The sequence below is a fragment of the Schistocerca americana genome, chromosome 1, assembly GCF_021461395.2.
Source record: "Schistocerca americana isolate TAMUIC-IGC-003095 chromosome 1, iqSchAmer2.1, whole genome shotgun sequence".
NCBI classification, from domain to species: Eukaryota; Metazoa; Arthropoda; class Insecta; order Orthoptera; family Acrididae; genus Schistocerca; species Schistocerca americana.
The window spans coordinates 763,990,955-764,008,467 of NC_060119.1; the positions used below are offsets into that span (position 1 = coordinate 763,990,955).

A 17,513-nucleotide genomic window follows, 5' to 3' on the forward strand; every position below is an offset into this window, starting at 1 on the left:
GTATGCAATTCTTCAACCACTCCTGGCATGATGAAATAGTTGAAGGGTGAATGCCCAGATATCAATGTCTAAAAGGCACAATGTTTTGGCAAGCAACAATGTTGCCATCAACAGGTGTGCTGATGAACTGGTTGCATAGGAGCTCCTCTCCAGGCAGTTTAATTTTCGCAGTGTGTGGTCTGAATACAAATAGTGCTTGTCAGTGTTTTATGCAATGCCCAGTCAAAATGGGAAATGTTGCTTCATTTCTCATACAAACAAATTTTAAGACAGGAATTTGATGAGATATGGTTACATGGTTTGTCACTGGTTTTGTATTCTTAATCGACACGCTTTGCTGTCACTTTTAATCAATATCATTAAAACAAATTTCACGAATGACTAGTGATTTCCCTAAATCACTCCAGGCAAATGCCAGGATGGTTCCTCTGAAAGGGCACGGCCGACTTCCTTCCCCATCCTTCCCTAACCCGATGAGACCGATGACCACGCTGTCTGGTCTCCTTCCCCAAACCAACCAACCAACCAACGAATGACTAATTTGGGAGTGCACTATCAAATGTACAAACATTTCTCATTGATGCCGGAGATTGCATAAAACATTGACAATGAGTATTAGTTTGAGTTGATTCATCTACACACTGCAAAAATTAAATTGTCAGTGCCTCCCAAAGACTAAAAACAAATCAGTAGAAGAGTGGTGGCAAGAGAAAAATCAAGGTGAGGAGAGGCCAGTGTAGGTATATCAAACACAGAGGAAAAAAGTTATAATTAATTAATAAAATATACCAGCTTACAAAACCAACAATGATTGGATATAACCAAAACTTGAATGAAAGATATATGTAAGGCAACTGAAAAAGATTTGGTCACAAAAAAAATTGGTGCTATATATAGTAAGCTTAAATGTAGTTTTGAGGACATAAAAGATGCAGATCAGATGTTTCTGATACGTCCAGAACACAGAATGGTTTGGTGTCACGAGTCCATGAAAGCAGATGGTGTAAGATATTTGAAAATCTGAATAAAATGAGAATAGAGCACAAAGAAAGGCAATCTATAAAATAAAAAATGGTGGAGGTAAATCCGATAGAAAATAAATAATGATAAGCTCATGTAAACAAGACAGCAAAGCAGGACTGTAACTTATGACAACTGCGCCAGAGAATCAATCAAGGAAAATTTAAAATTTCAGAAAATATGTGCCCATGCTGAAGTATGCAGACAGCACAGACCTTCCATTAAAATGTACAATAAACATAGAAAAACTGGCTACTTAGTACACAAATGAAATTAATGATAAACAAAACATTGACAAGAAGTAGACAGGAGAATAACAATATGGTTATTCTTAAAATAGTTGCAGACATGATAAGAGTCAAAGTATTTTACTGCTTAGGAAAGAATGAAGAAGACAACAGAAGCAGATTGGCACAGGCAAAGTAAGTTCTCTTTAAAAGTTGTCTTCTGTTACGTAATCTTGACAAAAAACTGAGGAAGAAGTATCTGAAACTTTATATCTACTGCATGCATAGGATCAAAATAAAGTTAAGAGAAAACGTCACTAGCAACAATTTAAATTAATGAGGCAGATACATTATGAATAGAAGAGGTACCAGTAAGAAGGAAGAAATTTATGTGAATCCTTGAGAAGCAACATTTTAGACAGATGATTAAGGTTTACAGGAGAAAATACAAATGACTGAGTTGCCACTTCATAAAACAATATTATATAAATTGAGTTATGGCAGCTGGTGAATTAAGAAAAAAAATATGATAACTAGTGAGAAAATGGTGAGGATTGATCACAAATACAAGTCTTAGGGTTGACAGAGGAGAGGCAGTGCACACAAGAAGTTCTGAAAAACTCAGTGGCAGTCTGTTTTGGAAAACGAGCAAGGAAGATTAGGATTTAATGTGCCAGCGACACTGAGTGCATTACAGGTGTAGCATACACTCTGATTGAGGAAGGATGGTGGAAGAAAATTACATGTCTTTTTCAAATGAACCACACTGGCATTTCCCTTAAGTGATTTAGGGAAATACCAGAGGTTTAAATCTGAAGTGGTGGAACACAAAATAGAACTTGTGTAGAGAAATTTCATATGACTGTCCATGGGAAGATAATTTGGCAAAGTATGAAAGGACCAGGAAGCTTCACAAAAGCACACACTCTGCTGCAGAGTGAAATACTCATTCTGGAAATGATTCACTAGGCCTAGGCCATAGCCAAGCCATTTTTCTCCAATATTCTCTCTTCCAGTCGTCTTCTCTCCATGGATTTTTCTGTCAATAACTCCTCTATCTGAGTTTGAAATCAAGTCTCAACAATACTTGACTGTGATATAAAACAACTGATGTAAGTAGGGCACATCGATGTTTATCAGTGCCCTTTAGTTATTTTTCTTAGGTTTTGTTTAGCTATAGTTGTGTTTATTGCTTTCCTGAAGGTTTCAACTCAAATAATAACATCATAATAGTAGACCTGTGCATGTTATAGGTTTGCCAAACTAATAAACTACTACAATTACACCCCATTCAAATTCCCCAACTGCCTCCATTTTACAGAAAACGACAAGGGTGAGACATTATGCCTGCATTTATACAGAATTCACAGGAGGAATGGTCAATATTCAACATTCAGCAATATGACAGGAAGGTTCATTTGAAACAAAAAACTATTCCGAAAGGTTTCTGAGAGCGAACATATTCAATATCACTTTTGTATGTTTTCCCTGAATAACTCAAAAACTGCGGCTCCTAGCAATAACATGTTGCAGCACAAAAGTAAAGTACATTGAATTTCCTACAAAAAAGTCACATTCATATTTTTCGCTGTATCAAATTGGCCAGCTCAATTTCCTCTACACTACAATGGTGCCTTGTAAACTATGACAATGAACTGAATAATACAGAAAATAAATAAAAATTTACATTAAATGTGGTCCATCTTGGAATTCATTCGGAACATGGCATATATCCATATGTTTTTTGGTTCAAATGACCGTTCATGCCATATCCCCGAATACTGATCGTTCTTCCTGGGACACCCTGTATAACCCCAAATGCATCGCTCAAAATCACACAAAGTGAGATATACAGAGACTTTTGTCCACATAATGTATTATTAATAAGTGAAACTATTAACATTTAAAAGTAAGACAGATATTCAAGGTGGCAATAGCAGAAAGAATTTGAAGTGCATGAGAAAAGGAAAGGCAGAACTGGTCAATATATCATGAGAAAAGGGAAGACAGAACTGGTCAACATGTAGTTTAACAAACGAATAATAAAATAAGGGAAGATGGACAAATGTAATACAAACAAATATGCCTCTCTTTTCCCACCTCTTTAAATGTGTCTGATTTACTTCAGTGCAGTAGTTGTGTCATTCTCTCTCTCTCTCTCTCTCTCTCTCTCTCTTTCTCTTCCTCACACACACACACACACACACACACACACACACACTACTATAATTAATCTTCAGTTTCAAGAAATCCAGACAATTGGGGAAAAAGAAAAAAAAGACTGCCACATTTGTAGGAGGCAGCCAGTTTAAGCTTTCAACTAAGAATGTCACATTAAAAAATTTATCTTACTACAACTGTGAACTGAGCATGAAGAGGGCTTCAGAAAATGACCAGGACCAACAGGTTTTCCCAGGTATCTGCCATGAAATCTATTTTAAAAAAAAATCTGACACAGCACAGATACCCAAAAAAGAATTCAGTATAATATTTAAGATATATGCATATAAGACAAACAACTGCATTCATGTGTATGACATGAAACAGGAAAGAGAAGTGTACACAATGAGGCTGTTTCCACATTTCTGAAGGTCACACTTCTGCAGGTTCTCCTTCATATTAGACTTTTTAAAAATATGTTTGATGTGCCTGTGTGTGTGTGTGTGTGTGTGTGTGTGTGTGTGTGTGTGTGTTGGGGGGGGGGGGGGAGGGGGGAGGAAATGTAGAGTAGGGGAGGGGGAGCACTGAGGAAACATACAACATTTAAAACTTCAACTCACTTCATAAAACAGAGCACTCTTTGTTATAATCAGAGGAAACAGAGTGAGAGGGTAAATAATGGACATGAAAGACTAATATGTAACAAGTAGAAAGAAGCATAATATTGATTGTTTTCTGAACAACATGGTTGTGATACACAAATGGACATCGTGGTATTTCTTGATTAAGTGAACACAATGCATCAAACAGATAGGGATAATAATCAAAAAATCAAATTTTTAAGATGCCGCACCTGAGATGATGATAATACAGAGGAAATAAAAGTATTCAGGAATTTTTATTGCCAATCAATTAACTGTGAATCATATAATATACTTCTGTTAAGCAGATAACTGTGTATTATTGTTCATTCTTTTGTATCTGGTACAACAAATTTGCTTAAGAAATGGAATTCTGTCCAGGTCACAGAAGAAATATTTATTTTTATTTAATAAAGCAGTTTTTTACAATAGTCTGAACACAAGGAGGCAACACAGCTAATTCAAGGAAGAACTGTTGCCTACAAAAATGGAATGAAATGAATGTGAATCATTTCTTTTGTACAGAAAAACAAGATTTAACATGCGGTAATCAGTCTAAATATGACAGGGAAAATAAACTGAAAAGATCAACTGTCGAAAATAAGAAGATGACTGAAGAAGCAATATTGCTTAAAAAAGCTTTCAAATATAATTTACCCTTAGCCAGCTAACATGAAGACTGTATGTAATACATAGTACACCACACATGATGATTAAAAAAAATCATGGCCTTCAAAGGGCTTGGAATACCAATAATTGAGCAGAGATCTTATACAGAACAGACAAACAATTTTTAAAAATGCCTTGTGTGGGTTTTAGCAGCCAGTGTGGCAGGCTAACTAACTGAACAAAATTTATCAGTGGTTCTGTGCTCGAATCTGAAGTAAAATCTGAAGTAAAATTGCGTATGTAGTTTTTTTGCATTAGTTTATTATGGTTATTTATGAGAAACCTCATTTAGTGCATTTTTAATAACATATTTACAATATAGTTGTTTCTTAGATCCAAAGAAAAGGTGGATGACAAGCAAATAGTACTGAAGAATACACACAATCCCGTGCATTGCAAAGTGGAAATGGCAGTGGCACAAACAAACATTCATGCTTTGCATGCAGAAGCAGTGATATAAAAAGACCATGAAGCTGATTTCAGTAAACATGTTTAAAAATTCCAACTGCAAATTAATAAAGAAGCCACCTACGAAAATGTACGCTAAAATTATGTCATATTTTTATGTTGCATTGTTCAAATAAAAGTATTATGCAAAACATGTTCCAAAATTATGTGCACAAACTACTTGTGGACACACAACATTGAACAATTTTGGACATGTCTCCTTACAAATGCTACTTGCAATATTTGAATACTACTGACTTTTTTACTCCTTCTTCAAGACTTTACAGAAAAGCAACTTTTGTTAAGGTGCAAAAAACTAAACTTAAACAAAATATACACACGCACTTTAAAAATAAAAAGTAACTGGTAATGTAAACTGTAAGAATTAAATTTCAATGAACATGGCATATTTGTCATACTTTCAATGAGCCACACTCAGAAAAGTAAATATAAAAATAAATTGTTGACACTCCACACAACTACACTATAAAAATATTACGTTAAAGTAAATGAACTCTACCACACAATTTGAAACAAAATCGTTATGCATTTCACAAAATGAATGCAAGACTAAGACGGAAATAAGACATAAAGAAAAGGAGCTACAACAAAATTTAATTAATTCTTGGTAATGCTGTAATCAAAAGCTTACTAAATTCATTTACAGCATGGCTGTAATAGAATTTAAAATCTTGATTCAACAGAAGATCTTAAGTCCTTGCAGTTCTTTAATTTAGTGGGATGTATGATACAAAGTACCACAAGTTCCACATTTTGCACCGTGTGAAGCCTTTTTTTTTTTATTTAATTTTAAATTTCCAAGCATTAATTTGTTTCAGAGCTCATGGACAAAAAAACTATCTTGACATGAGATCTCTCTTCTGGTCCTGAATTATTGAATGATATATTTCCTTTTTCTGGTCACGCTTGATACAGCTTTATTCTGTTCAGTATACAGCATTTTATACGATTCCTTACATCTTTATGGCACACCCTTCTTGTATCTTTGCTTCTTTACATGTCTTTCCATTTCTTCCACTAATCTGAATACTGCCAATTATTTAGTTTTCATGCTTCAGCTAGCATACTGCCAATGATAAAGATTTCCTGCAAAATATTTCTTAAACCACAATAAACACAAAGATTACCATTTAGTTTATAAACATTGGGTGCAATTACTATGAGACGTGCATAGGCCCACTAGTTATCAAATGACAGTATACAATACAGTACTATGAAGTCACTATAATTAGGAGAGAATTTATTGTGGGCGGTAATAATTTAATTCATATGTTTAGAATTTAATTTTAATTGTTAATGATTAATCTTAATCTGACATTGTCCCATGCTCAGCACTGTATCCTTATTTGATGAAATCAAACAGTTCATATCTACTCTTATTCACAAATAAACACACAGTCAGAAAACAAAAAATGCAACACCCTCAAGGACTGTGTTCAGGGGCTCTTGGTGTAAACATGCATACTGAGGGGTTACTGTGTTAGTGATCCATTTGTCATGGACATCGGCAATCAGTTGGCACTCACGAGGCCTGTCTGTGCCGCCACCCCCCCGCCCCCCCCCCCTTTCTTGTCTCTCGAAGCAGTAACCATGCAGGGTTTAGAGCTGAATAATATTTTTCAACATTAATTGTAGAGAGTACAACCATGACACACCAATGAGTATGTACTCGTGCTGAACAGTTTCACCCGTTTGAACAGCATCACACTGTGGGCCTGCAGGAAACTGGGTGAACTTATTGACAGACTGCTGCGCATATTGGAAACAATGTACACCGGTGTGTCGCTGAATTCATCAGTGGCCTGGGAAACATTCCCACACCCGTAGATTAGGTTCTGGATCTCCGCACAGTGCAGATACACATCAAGATTGATGCATTGTACAAGCAGGGATGGCTGACCAAACATCACCCAGAGACAAAATCCAGGCACATGTTGAACCAGCTGCGTTATTAGCACAATTGGAAACTGTCCACTTGCATTGGGATTAAGATCACATGTGCCTCTGACCAGGTCAGCACTGACACCGTGACAAAACCCAACATAGACACTCTGGTGTCATACAAGAGATGATTGGAGAGTGGAATGGCACTCTGTCATATTCAGTGATGAGTGTAGGTCCTGCGCGAAAGTGAGTGATGGACATACACGCACACGGCGTACCTGGTGCACTGCCTGTTCCAGAGTGCATTTGTCCACGACACACAGGTCCCAACCTAGGCTTCAAGGTGCGGGGCACCATCAGTTACAACACACAGTCACATTTTGTGTTTCTGGAGGTAACGCAATCAGTGCCCGCAACATTGCACAGGCTGTTATCTCCATGATACTGCCATTTCTTTGACAGGAAGGTAATGTGCTATTTTAGCAGGACAATGAATGTCCGTATACAGCTGCTGTGACACAAAGTGCTCTATGTGTTATACAACAGCTGCCCAGCCAGTGAGCTCACCAGGCCTCTCATCAAGTGAACACATATGGGACATAATGAAGAAGGAACTTACTTGTTCTTCAGAATCTGCAAGAACCATTGCCCAACTGCAACAAAAGATGCAAGATGCTTGGGACAATCTATTACAGGATGCCATTTGGCACCTTTACGATTGTTTGAATGTGAGATTGCCCCAGAGGGAGATACACAGTGTGTTGATGTGACTGGGCAACCTTTGCTGTGACATTTGTGTCATTTGGTCTGAGTTTATTACCATATACTGTTCGAGTGATGATTTGCCTATCACCTTACTTGTCAATAAAATGACCCTCTCCTTGAAGGTTTTGGATTTTCTTGACCCTTTCCTTGAAGATGTTACATTTTCTTTTTCTGGCAGTTTACATTCCATAGAGTGCAATGCGGATATTTTTTCCTACTTGATTTTTGGTAGTAACTATAACTGAAGGTTATTTTCGATAATACTTTTTCCTTTTCTTCACTTCAAATTTTGAATTAAATTTTTATATTTTTACTGATGAAGATATTAGAGCATAAATAAACATTATTTGGCACAATCACTTTTGTATCTTAAACATGAGACTGTTGGTAGGGCTACAAGTGATGACAATTATAGTCATTTATTAGATATTAATTAATGAAAATTACACCAAGTTATTTGAAGATAACATCTGTGTTAATGAAGCGGTATTACAGTAAATGATTGTGCTAGCCATAAAAAGTTTTAGGCTATTTCTGTTTGTATCCCAATATGAATATTATACACAACAGCACTTTATGTCACTCTTAAGAGTAGCTTCTATTAAACAGATGAATATGTTTCTATACATACACTGATCATTTACTACAGTACCTTGCTATATACTGCACACAACTTTAAATTTGCTTAGAATACATTCTGTTTCGAAGCATTATAATTTCACTGTTGAAGTAAGTATTACTTTAGGGATTTAAAAACAAATTTCGAACACAACTTCAGAATAAAAGGTCATCATGCAAATGCTGTACAACTACGATACAAACAAGTGGTAAAAACTGTACACAGCAAGAAAATGTAACAGAGATTTACAGGGTGTAAATAATAAAATGTTGCAAGCTATTACTGATCTATAGTATTGCTCATTACACAATGAAATTATGAAATGGAATGTTATGGTTTGATGAGGTAACACTTACGGCACGAATACTCACGGGACATGGTCTCTTTCCGTCGGACCTGCACCCCTATTATTGCCTCCATTGGCACCTCAGTGCGGGGAATGCTAACAGCATGTGGGGGCAGATATATGGGTTCCAGGTTTCCGAATGTACATTCAGGAGGAATGCTCTTACGGCACACAGCATGAGACTGCATCAGAAGTAAGTTACATTATTACACAGGTAATGTATACCAAATGAAGGAATTACACAGAAAAAATAGAACATTATCCCATAGAAAGACTGTCTATCAACTGCTATGAATACATTGGTTTTTATTCTTATTCACAGCATCTAAACAAAGACAAGATATTTAAATGACAGGCAATTAGAGTACATCACCTGATTAGCTTTACAAACTGTGTGAATGAACAAATTATATATGTGCAAAAATGTTTGTTGTACCTCTTGCAGTGACTAGTGTACAAAGAATACTATGCTACTTTATTCAAGTTGGTATTTCTTCCATTTCCACTTCCTTGCCACAAGAGCTGTTCAGTAAAGGTGCTTCTGAACAAAATATGTTCAAAATTTCCCTTGAAATGTAGGACTCAAAATTATATGTTGTATCCAATGATCGTCCAAACCACCACAGTAGGTATTTGAATATCACGTTGCTAACAATGTAGGCTGCCAGTCATCTATAATGCCATTTCTGTAGGACAAATGGAAGTGAAATTCCTACAAATCCTACAGTCTGTCATTTACTGTACCACAATTCTGAAACTTCCTGGCAGATTAAAACTGTGTGCCGGGCCGAGACTCGAACTTCCCGAGTTCAAGTCTCGGCCCGGCACACAGTTTTAATCTGCCAGGAAGTTTCATATCAGCGCACACTCCGCTGCAGAGTGAATATCTCATTCTGTACCACAATTCTGTTCACATGGCCATTACAGTCTGAGCTGTTTGTGGTTTTCAGACAATGGAAGAAGATGCAATGGCATACGTGCCATCAGTATAGACAGCTTTGAACCATTAGCATACACTTCCTGGGATACACTAACATTGAGGGGGAAGTATTATGACCAAGGAGAGAAGTTGGCACTCAATCCACATTGTGTATCCTGTTACCCACGCAGTCCTATGAACAACGCTCAATTACTGATAGGTTTAATACAAACTTCACCGTTTTCTTTTTTAATCTTATTGTCCCATTCAGCTTCTCTCATATGTTGGTAGTGCACCTTTTGCTATTCATGAGCCATGCCAACATTTGCTTTTAACAATTCCACTTTTTATGACAGATTTATAGACATTCTGCTGATATGACATTCTACATATCCTCAAACTGTGCATTCATTTGAGCCATTCTTTCTTGGTACTGCAGTTTTCATGACTGTTTGTCTATTATTAACTATGTAATTATGGAGGAATGCATATTTGAAAAAAAATTAAAAGGCTATTCTTTAGTACAATCCATAAACTAATTAAAAAAGAAACAACTGAAATTTAATCATCATGGAAGAATTAATAGAGATACAAAGATTTGTGCCTACAAAAAATTAGCTTAAATCAAGTATGGGTAACAGACACAATGACAAATAAACAATGACCCTCAAAGTTCCAGAATCATATTTTCCTTTCTGAGAGAAAGATATAAAGAGGAAGAGTGTGGCAAGGAGCAAAGGAGCAGAAGTTGGTCAAGGCAATGATGGGAACATACGGACAACAAAAGTATAATTAAAGGAAGGAGTGCAGGGCACTTATAGTTCACGCTAATGCCAAGATCATCACCTCTGAATAAAAACAGCGAGTAGAGAGAAGCATATTTTAATTTTCTAGTTAAATCAGCATTATTTTCACAGGCAAATGCTCCACCTCTGTTAAGAAACACTGTGATTGTGTGACTGAGTGTCTCCCATAGCTTTCAAACATCTCTGCTTATAAACCCACCGATATCTCATCCCATAAGTTCAATATGATTTCCAACTGTTCCTAAAAATATAAGGAATGTCCCAAAACCTATCACAGTAACCTCTCATCACAATGGCAATCCTCCACACATCCACCTTTCATCTGCTCCCAAAGTTCCACAAACCCAACTCTGCTTGACTGCCATCGTAGCAGGTTATTATATTCCCACAGAAAGCTTCTCTGATCGGCATCACTATCAAATTGTCCTTATTCAGGCCATTTTGAGGATTACTCCTTACCACATAGCACTTCAAATTCTGCTCCTTCCTCTAGAACCTCAGTTCCCAAATCTACTCCACCTGATCCATCTCAACAAGCTACCCTTCTGGATGTTTATCTCCAACTATCAGCTAATTCTATAAAATCTTCTGGTACTTAAAACCTTTCAATCTCTATTCTGACACTTTGCCACTTGTGCCATTTCACAGCAGTGTTGGCACCTGTGGATGCATCTACAGTCGGAAGCAGCAGTCATGCAAATATGTTGCCAACCTTGCCACAGCCATAGACAAACAATATCCAGTACAGAAAGAGATTTTCCACATCTTCTATACCCGGGAAAGGAGCAAACCTACTGTGAAACAGCCATCAATCAATACTTCCCTTATCTCTCAGTATCAGTCAAGCCTTGAAAACTCAACCAAATCCTTTGCTGAACAGTTATTACCTACTACTGTTTCTAGTACGTGACAATTTTCTTGGTACAAGCTGTTCATCAAATCGTCTATTCTCATGGCCTGAGATGACAGTTATTCTAGCTAAAATTCTACCATCCCCTATATCAGCACTCTATATCACACCCAACTTATGCAGTACACTAACCCATGTCTCTGTCACCCTCACTTCCAAACCTGCACCCATTCGATCATTCCTTCAATGGGAGACACAAGTGCACAACCTATTCCATGCAGTTGTCAACTGCTTTCAATTTTGAAATGTTGTCCAGTAACATACATTTCCAATCCCTTTAAAGGAAGAGCCATATGTGAAACCAACTATGTTATTTACTAGCTGTGCTGCAATTACAGTGTAGAGTGCTATGTCAGGGCAACATTTAATCATCTTTTACCCACTTAAATAGTTACGACAAATGCAGCTACCCAGTTTCTAAACTTGCTGCATACAACAATACAAGTGATTTCAACAGCTGCTTCAGTGCATGTTCCATGCATCCTACCCCCTCATCCACTTCTCCACCTCCCCCCTCCCCTCCCCCAGTTCAGCACCAGCCACCAGCTATGTTGACAACACACGTGGGAACTATCCCACTCACATAGCTTCTCTCTGGCCCAAACCTACAATTGTACTCTTGCCTGCTATCCCAGTTTCACTTCCATGATGACACTCTTTCCTTTCCTGCACTTGTCCAATCCATTTCTTCCCTGTATTCCACTTTCCCACTCATCTCATCTCTCTCTCTCTCTCTCTCTCTCTCTCTCTCTCTCTCTCTCTCTCTCTTTTACTCTCTTGCATGCACCATCACTCTCAGTTTTGTGACTGTTACATCATTCAGCCCTCATTTTGCTACTGCTGCTGAGAGCGATCTAGCTCCTGCCTCCCATCACCTCCTTAACCGCTTATTTCTATGCACAAGATTGAAGTAGAAAGGATGTAAAATGTAGACTGGCTAATGGCAAGGAAAGCATTTCGGAAGATAAATCTGTTAACACTGAATACAAATTTAAGTGTTAGGAGGTCTTTTCTGAAATTATTTGTATGGCATGTAGCCATGCGTGGAAGTAAAACAAGTACGATAAACGGTTTGGACAAGAAGAGAATAGAAGTTTTTGAAATATGGTGCTACAGAAGAATACTGATGATTAGATGGGTAGATCATGTAACTAATCAGGCGGTACTGAATGGAATTGGGGAGAAAAGGAATCTGTGGCACAACCTAACTAGGAAAAGGGATCATTGATAGCACACATTCTGAGACATCAAGAGGTTGTCAATTTAGTATTGGAAGGAAGTTGGGTAGGGGGTGGGGGGATTGTAGAGGGAAAATAAGAGATGACTACAGTTTGCAAATTCAGAAGGATGTAAGTTGCAGAAGTTATGTGGAGATGAAGAGGCTTGCACAGGATACAGTAGCATGGAGAGCTGCAACAAATCAGTCTTCAGACTGAAGACCATGACAACAACATTACTCCCTTTTCCCTGATGCATTCCTTTAGTAACTTTCCCAGGCTGGCTGGAGTAGCCGAGCGGTTCTAGGCGCTACAGTCTGGAACCGCGCGACCGCTACGGTCACAGGTTCGAACCCTGCCTCGGGCATGGATGTGTGTTATGTCCTTAGGTTAGTTAGGTTTAGGTAGTTCTAAGTTCTAGGGGACTGATGACCTCAGAAGTTAAGTCCCATAGTGCTCAGAGCCATTTGAACCACTTTCCCACCCATCAAAGAGGACATTGTGGTTGTTGTGGTCGTCAGCCCAGAGACTGGTTTGATGCAGCCCTCCATACTACTCTATCCTGCGCAAGCATCTTTATCTCCAAGTAACTATTGCAACCTACATCCTTCTGAATCTGCTTCGTGTATTCATCTCTTGGTCTCCCTCTACAATTTTTACCTTCCACGCTGCCCTCCAATACTAAATTGGTGATCCCTTGATGCCTCAGAACAAGTCCTGCCAACTGATCCCTTCTTCTAGTCAAGTTTTAGCACAAAGGACATAGTCTAATCAGTTGTATTATCATGGGTTTGGATGCGCTTGCACACTGATCTGTGAGTATGCGGTCATATATGAGAGAAAGACAGAGATGGAGGTAACTTAAACTGAGAAAAGATTGAAAGGTTTCCTGTGTTTGTGTGTATCTATGTACCAAACATGAAACAGTTACAGATGAGTAGCTGCCAAACATCATTAGTGTTTTGTATAAAATACGCAGACAAAATAAGTAACATCCACAAAATACAAGAAGACTCCATACTTAAGGCTCTCAGCACTGAAGATCCCCACCACAGTGGTACAGAACATTAGTAAAACACCAAGTGGCATATTCACGTGGTATGTTTTTAAAACTCACTGTCATTATAATACCTTTTGTTAACAAAATGTTTTTGAAAATACAAAGTCAGAAGCTGATAATTCATGACCACCTGCCATTTGTCATTAGATGGCACAGCTAATTCAACTGCAAACACAAACTGTAGACAAACATGGTGTCATGTCAGGCATTCAGAAGTGATGAAAAAATACACATTGTGGATTACTGGCCACAGATAAGGTGGTTTTCTGTGTGGACAAAAATTTTAATAGTTCATGGGTTTTGAAAGCCATTGTTAAACACCAAAGAAACTATCAGCACAGAGTGTGGCAAAGGTACACATTTGCATTGTCTTTATAGGTAGCACTGTGAACAACCTGAATGTTGATTTGGCCACCAGAATAATTTACTTGGGGTGGTTCATCGCGAATTGGTACAGCCTTGCCTTAATCACATCTCTGAACAGACTCGCCCATCCACGAATATGAGGACCTACATTTTAACGTGGTCTCCAGACTGTGATGAACTTGGCATTTTGCACATTAAGGAACACTACCAGAGGTCAAAAAAAATTTAGGACAGACTTTGATTTGAACCCCAGACCACTGGCACTGTAGTCCAGCAAGTAGCTACTGCGTCACAATTTTATTTTCACTCTGGCTAATGAACATTAGCTTCCTAATTGACTTACATGTGCTTACCATTTCTTTTCATCCCCATGCAAGCAATGAGGTGGCACAGCAGTTTAAGCACATCTTCAGTAATTAAAAATTCAATACAAATTGTGTCGTCACTACTATTCAATCCTAGAAAGCATTTGTGTAAAAGAGGCTCATGCTCAGTCATTATTGGCTGCAATCAAACTCTATATAGCTAACTGCTCATTTTAAATAGTTTTAATGTCCATTTCTCATTCAGGTGCTAAGTGACTTTAAAATGTTTTTAAACTTTTTCACTTTATGTGTTGTCTCCTAAAATTCATATGACAATAATTATTATCTGCCCATTAACACATTACTCACACTGTTGATACTCTCCTTACCATACCATTTCAGACATAAAATTTTTTAAACTTAGCAGTTTAGCGGTATTAACAACAACTTGTTTATTACTTACTTCTTTTCAGCTTGTACTTGAGAAAAACAAATTCTGTTCTTCTGTAGTGCATTATGTTGTCTACTGATTATTATAACAGAATAAGGCTTGATCCATTAAATTTTGGTAGACAAAATTGATCCTAGTTCACAGTGCAATAACGTGAGATTAAAGTTAATCCAGTGCAGATTTCTGATTCAGCTTGATCAGAGTTCATTTTTTGTGCAAATCTAAGATCAAGTGCTTTTTTTACAACTGGCCCTTTATGTCTCTAGTTCTTAAAGCTGAGATCTCAAGATAAGTACAGTTTTTAGGCCCAAGAGATAAAAAGTCTAGATGATTAAGAACTGTCATTAAAGTGAAAAGCAGGCAGGCAGCCTCAAGATATCAACTACAGAAGACAAAGTAACTGAAAATGATGACAGATCCTATCTCATTATCAGATGATCCCCAGATGACTAAATAAAATAAGTAAATATGTAAAATAAGGGTAAAGCTGTCACTCACCTATTGTGAACTGATGCAATGTTGTATTTATGAATATGTAATTTTGCTTGGAAAAGAGACAGAAATTGAAAGCCAATGAATACTCATTTCTGTTACAGGTGTCTGTGTGCAACACATCAGTTTTCTACAGGTGATTGGCTGCACTTCCTTTATTTTATGTCTTGTTCACCCCCAGGATTCTCTACTACTGTTAAATAAGTAGATACGTTTTCAATCACTCATTTTGTTGCACTACCATGTTGTGAAACTAACATTATCACTGAGATGACTGGGAGGAGTTATTTAATGACAGTGCAAATAATGTAAACTTTAGACAAAGTCACTTATGTGATACTCGCTATTAAGGCTTTTTGAAATTACATCTGAATACTAAGAAGTTACTTTCTACTACTGAGATATGACAGTTAGATTCTGTAATCGAGATGCTGACTGTGAAAGGAAAGGAAGATGCTGAAACAAAGATGATGTTTATTTATGACAGTAAAATGACCAATGTTGAACTGATCTTTCGTGGGAAAAAGTTTTTCTACACTGACATCATGGTCACTATTTTCTCTCACTTCAGGATTACTCTTTTTGTTATAAATCTAGCTGTCTTCCACTGTCTCTCCTCAACCCAAATTGACTGTCTGTACCATTTTTTCTTCCACCTCTCCATACAGTATGTAATCTTTCTTTGCTCAAACACTAAATTACGAAAATCTTCAAATGTTGAAAAGCAATTTTATTTGCCCTGTCGCTCCTTCAAGTTCTGGGATGGAGATTAATGCTAATATAATAATGCTAATATACTTTTGACTGCTTGTGTGCCACTCCTGCACCCTTAACATTTCTACCTCAAAATGATGATTATTTTTCTTACTGCATTTATTACATACTATGTTTCATCTATTAATACTTAACACAAGACAAAGATAACAAGACTGAGGACACAAGCTAAAGAAATAAACAAGGATTCTCCGTAAAAAAGCAAGAGGTACAAAAAGAAGAGATAGCTAGTGAACATTTTCTCACAGCCTGAAATTTAGTTATTATTTTTAGATGGACATGTCAGCCATAACTTTTAACTGGTATCTCTTTACAGCTATACAGAAAATAGGCTATAAAAACTAACAAAGATAAAAAGAGTTTATCATCACAAACCGTCATGCCACACCACTCGCATCGGTATCCTGACAGACATTCTGCTGACCAGCATGTCTTCTTGCATACAACACACTTCGAGTTGCTCGGCAGGTTACCCTCACGCCAGTGGTGTTCATGGTGTACCGATGACAGCTCCTTGCCAGGGAGATATGTTGCATTTTCTTTGCAGTCAGCCACTGCAAAGTCCTGGCATTCTATGTGTACAAAGTACTCGCAAACTGAAATTGAATGTTGAAATTTTATTTACTGTCAAGAATATGCTGAAACACTTCTATCATAAAAGGTATTAAAGGTTTCGTGCCTGAAAAACAGTGGAATTTGAATGAAAAGAAAGAAACGGATTGAAAGTGTTTGGCCTATATATAAGCAATGGGGACAGCTTCAAAAGGAAAGTTGAATGTAAATCACAATACAAATTTTATGAGATGGGAGAAACACTGTGTATAGACATAGAGCAACATTTCAAGTCTTTTTAACTTTGAAAATTAAATACTGACAAATTGCCATTTAAAATTTGCTTCCTATTGCTGCCCAGGTACATTACATTTTTACATATGCAGAAAAACAACAAATCATAGATAATATTTTTAAAACCACTGGCTTCACACTGACCAAATACTTGCTTATACAGGATGCCTCAAAGTCTTTACATCAAGCTTCTGTGGATGACGGATCACATCACATTCATTGATGCTTCGCAATTACACTATGTGTCCTTCAGTATTAACAGGCCTTTGGATGATGAGATTGCACTTAACTAGCACATTGCAGGTGTGCTGCATACTACCTACCACTGTAAAATGGAACAAGAAAACCATAAGAATGAGTGCCTCTAAGTGGAAAAAGTGAATCAGGAACTTTAATTTTGTTCAGCCCAGCCCCTTTCACACAAAGCAGATGACTGATTACTGACAACACGCATCACATATGCACACACCAAATCACTATGCCCTTCTGCCACTCAGGTGCAAAGGGATACCTAGCATCACCAAGAAGCATCAGTGAACTTTTCTCTCTAACAAAATATTTTTCCCCA

The 17,513-nt window shown here is 37.4% G+C and overlaps 1 protein-coding gene across 8 annotated transcripts in view; it reads right to left on the reverse strand.

Annotated features, from left to right (window-relative positions):
- LOC124611756 (diacylglycerol kinase theta) overlaps nt 1-17,513 on the reverse strand; it is a 713,198-nt gene that overhangs the window by 309,385 nt on the left and 386,300 nt on the right. For 6 of the 8 annotated variants that reach the window (XM_047140276.1, XM_047140274.1, XM_047140270.1 and 3 more), the window contains exons 4-5: nt 16,475-16,695; nt 8,810-8,981 (exon numbers count right to left, since the gene is read on the reverse strand). In XM_047140276.1, the coding sequence (XP_046996232.1) occupies nt 8,810-8,981; nt 16,475-16,695 (393 nt within the window). The remainder of the gene's footprint in view (nt 1-8,809; nt 8,982-16,474; nt 16,696-17,513) is intronic. The other 2 variants (XM_047140277.1, XM_047140271.1) reach the window with 1 other exon arrangement.